This window comes from Oncorhynchus kisutch, unplaced genomic scaffold (assembly GCF_002021735.2).
Source record: "Oncorhynchus kisutch isolate 150728-3 unplaced genomic scaffold, Okis_V2 scaffold3348, whole genome shotgun sequence".
In the NCBI taxonomy this organism is placed as follows: Eukaryota; Metazoa; Chordata; class Actinopteri; order Salmoniformes; family Salmonidae; genus Oncorhynchus; species Oncorhynchus kisutch.
The window spans coordinates 7,501-11,776 of NW_022265293.1; the positions used below are offsets into that span (position 1 = coordinate 7,501).

Sequence of the window (4,276 nt, forward strand, 5' to 3'; positions counted from 1 at the left end):
GTCTTCTCTTTATCAATAACTATATAACCAAACTATCAATCTACTGTCTTCTCTTTATCAATGACCATCTATATAACTAACTATCAATCTACTGTCTTCTCTTTATCAATGACTATATAACAAACTATCAATCTACTGTCTTCTCTTTATCAATGACCATCTATATAACTAACTATCAATCTACTGTCTTCTCTTTATCAATGCCTATCTATATAACTAACTATCAATCTACTGTCTTCTCTTTATCAATGACTATATAACAAACTATCAATCTACTGTCTTCTCTTTATCAATGACCATCTATATAACTAACTATCAATCTACTGTCTTCTCTTTATCAATGACCATCTATATAACTAACTATCAATCTACTGTCTTCTCTTTATCAATGACTATATAACAAACTATCAATCTACTGTCTTCTCTTTATCAATGACTATATAACAAACTATCAATCTACTGTCTTCTCTTTATCAATGACCATCTATATAACTATCAATCTACTGTCTTCTCTTTATCAATGACCATCTATATAACTAACTATCAATCTACTGTCTTCTCTTTATCCTCCCAGTTTGAGCTGGCACTGGAAGATGTGGAGCCAAACCACAACCACATACAACAACTCAACGGGTCCAACCACATGGTCAGACAGGAGAACGGAAACCAGGACAATTCAAAGGAGAACCATGTTGAAGAGGTGGAGGAGAACCATGTTGAAGTGGAAGAGGAGAACCATGTTGAAGAGGAGGAGGAGGAGAACCATGTTGAAGAGGAGGAGAACCATGTTGAAGTGGAAGAGGAGAACCATGTTGAGGAGGAGGAGGAGAACCATCTTGAGGAGGAGAACCATGTTGAAGAGGTGGAGGATAACCATGTTGAAGAGGAGGAGGAGGAGAACCATGTTGAGGAGGAGGAGGAGAACCATGTTGAAGAGGTGGAGGGGAACTGTGTTGAAGAGGAGGAGGACCATGTTGAAGAGGAGGAGGAGGACCATGTTGAAGAGGAGATAGAGGACCATGTTGAAGAGGAGGAAGACCATGTTGAAGAGGAGGAGGAAGAAGACCATGTTGAAGGGGAGGAGGAGGACCATGTTGAAGAAGTGGAGGAGGACGACCATGTTGAAGAGGAGGAGGAGGAGGAGGAGGACAATGTTGAAGAGGAGGAGGAGGACCATGTTGAAGAGGTGGAGGAGAACCATGTTGAAGAGGTGGAGGAGGACCATGTTGAAGAGGAGGCAGAAGAAGATAGAGGAGAGGAGGATGTCAAAGATAACGGGGATGTGGAGAACCAAAATGGAGAACAAGACTGTGTTGGGGAAGAGCAGAAGGAAGGAGAAGAAGAGGAGGAGGAGGAAGAAGGAGGGGAACAGGAGGAGGAAGAAAGAGAGGAACAGGAGGAAGAAGGAGAGGAAAAGAAGGAGAAAGAAGAGGAGGAGGATGAGGAGAAAGAAGGAGAGGAGGGGGAGAAAGAAGAGGAGGAGGAGGAGAAAGAAGGAGAGGAGGGGGAGAAAGAAGAGGAGGAGGAGGAGAAAGAAGGAGAGGAGGGGGAGAAAGAAGAGGAGGAGGAGGAGAAAGAAGGAGAGGAGGGGGAGAAAGAAGAGGAGGAGGAGGAGAAAGAAGATGAGGAGGGGGAGAAAAAGAGGAGGAGGAGGAGGAGGAGGAGGAGGAGGAGGAGGAGGAGGAGGAGGGGAAGAAAGAAGGAGTAGAATGAAAGAGGAAAAGGAGGAAGGAGATGAGAAGTAGGAAAAGTTAGTTGGAAATGAGGAGATCAAAAAAAGAAGAATAGATAAAAGAGAGAAGAGAAGCTAAATCAGACCCAGTGAATGAGAGATGGAGGAAGAGGAGAGAGATGGAGGAAGAGGAGGAGAGATGGAGGAAGAGGAGGAGAGATGAGGGAAAGAGGAAGAGAGATGGAAGAAGAGATATGGAGGAAGAGCGATGGAGGAAGTGTTGCAGGTGTGAGGTAGCTAGCTAGTAAACATTTTCCCACCGTGGAACAAAGTGATGTCACCTGCCCTGACACCCGAGGCAGTGTCTGCCTCACCCCAACCAAGGCCCTGACACCCGAGGCAGTGTCTGCCTCACCCCAACCAAGGCCCTGACACCCGAGGCAGTGTCTGCCTCACCCCAACCAAGGCCCTGACACCCGAGGCAGTGTCTGCCTCGCCCCAACCAAGTCCCTGACACCCGAGGCAGTGTCTGCCTCGCCCCAACCAAGTCCCTGACACCCGAGGCAGTGTCTGCCTCGCCCAACCAAGGCCCTGACACCCCGAGGCAGTGTCTGCCTCGCCCCAACCAAGGCCATGAACTGTGTCCCAAATGGCAACCTATTCCCTTTATACTGCACAAAGGGCTCTGGTCAAAAGTAGTGCACTACATAGGGAATAGGTTGGCATTTGGAATGCAGTCGTTCAGTCTTCATGACCTGTAGCCTTTGTACATGGAGACCACTGCCACCAGGGGGAACCTTCTTTTTAACAGCTATTTTGTAGCACTACGGACTATTAAGACTGTAACACACACTGTAACACCCACCGGCCAGCACATGCAAAACAATAAACAATGCTCTTTCGGACTCCATTGGACTATTAAACATGGAGACGGGTGAAGTGCCCCTAGACACTGATCTTGGGTCAGTTTAACATTGTCCCCCACCACCCACCCCCACTAATAGTTAAGGTTAGGATTGGGGGAGGGGGAAGCTGATCCTAGATCTGTACCTATAGGGCATTCTGGAGCAAGAACACACTGGAACACTTTATTTGGATCCACAGTTCTGAGCATCAAGAAAGAAATAACCCAATATAGAGGTTAAAGGTCACGTTGATTCCTGCCACCATAGAGATGTTAAGAGATCGCCAACATTGTATTCTGTCCCATTATGGGTCTTTGACAGACGACCATAATGCACAGACTGTGGCCATCTCCATTTTGAAGTAGTTCATTTTTTCCTTCTTCTACTCCTTCTATGAGTTGGTAAACAAACTGAAAGGGTGCGTACTGCCACCTGGAGGGTGTTATTTAAACAGGCACAAAGCCAAGGTTGGCGATTCACAGCCACCTGGAGGGTGTCATTTAAACAGGCACAAAGCCAAGGTTGGCGATTCACAGCCACCTGGAGGGTGTCATTTAAACAGGCACAAAGCCAAGGTTGGCGATTCACAGCCACCTGGAGGGTGATATTTAAACAGGCACAAAGCCAAGGTTGGCGATTCACAGCCACCTGGAGGGTGATATTTAAACAGGCACAAAGCCAAGGTTGGCGATTCACAGTTACCTGGAGGGTGTCATTTAAACAGGCACAAAGCCAAGGTTGGCGATTCACAGCCACCTGGAGGGTGATATTTAAACAGGCACAAAGCCAAGGTTGGCGATTCACAGCCACCTGGAGGGTGATATTTTAAACAGGCACAAAGCCAAGGTTGGCGATTCACTGCCCCCCCCCCCCCCCCCCCCCCCCCCCCCCCACACCTTGTGACCTCGATGGAATTATGTGATCCTTCCTTAACCCACAGGATGTCCTGCCCAGTTGACTACTTCAAAATGGTGAAAGTCCTCAATGTTACTGTCCATGCTACAACAGGCTTTTGGGCACACTAAGATAGATTAGAGGACTTATAGGCTGTCTCCCAAATGGGCCCTGGTCGAAAGTAGTGCACTACATAGGGAATAGGGTGCCATTTGGCCATAGGGCTCTGGTCGAAAGTAGTGCACTACATCGGGAATAGGGTGCCATTGGCCATAGGGCCCTGGTCGAAAGTAGTGCACTACATAGGGAAAAGGGTGCCATTTGGGACTCAGCCATGGACTTACAGGTGTTGGTGTATGTAAACTTCATATCTAAAGACAATCGTAACCCAAGACTCGTCTGGAGCTGCGTTCAACTGGACTTTTTTTCTTCCATTTTTGTCGGAATGAAAAAAATAAATGCAAAGAGAGAGGAACCTTCTGTACCCTGAGGTCATAGTCATCCTTTACCCTGAGGTCATGGTTTCATCCTTTACCCTGAGGTCATGGTTTATCCTTTACCCTGAGGTCATGGTTCATCCTTTACCCTGAGGTCATAGTTCATCCTTTACCCTGAGGTCATGATCCATCCTTTACCCTGAGGTCATAGTTCATCCTTTACCCTGAGGTCATAGTTCATCCTTTACCCTGAGGTCATGGTTTATCCTTTACCCTGAGGTCATAGTTGATCCTTTACCCTGAGGTCATGATCCATCCTTTACCCTGAGGTCATAGTTCATCCTTTACCCTGAGGTCATAGTTCATCC

General features: G+C 47.0%; 1 protein-coding gene across 1 annotated transcript in view; it reads left to right on the forward strand.

Annotated features, from left to right (window-relative positions):
• LOC116371556 (cAMP-specific 3',5'-cyclic phosphodiesterase 4D-like) overlaps window positions 1-1,417 on the forward strand; it is a gene marked incomplete at both ends in the record, with an annotated part of 8,776 nt that extends 7,359 nt beyond the window's left edge. The window contains one exon of the mRNA XM_031820409.1: window positions 575-1,417. Coding sequence (XP_031676269.1) covers window positions 575-1,417 — 843 coding nt within the window. The remainder of the gene's footprint in view (window positions 1-574) is intronic.
• Window positions 1,418-4,276: the final 2,859 nt, after the last annotated feature.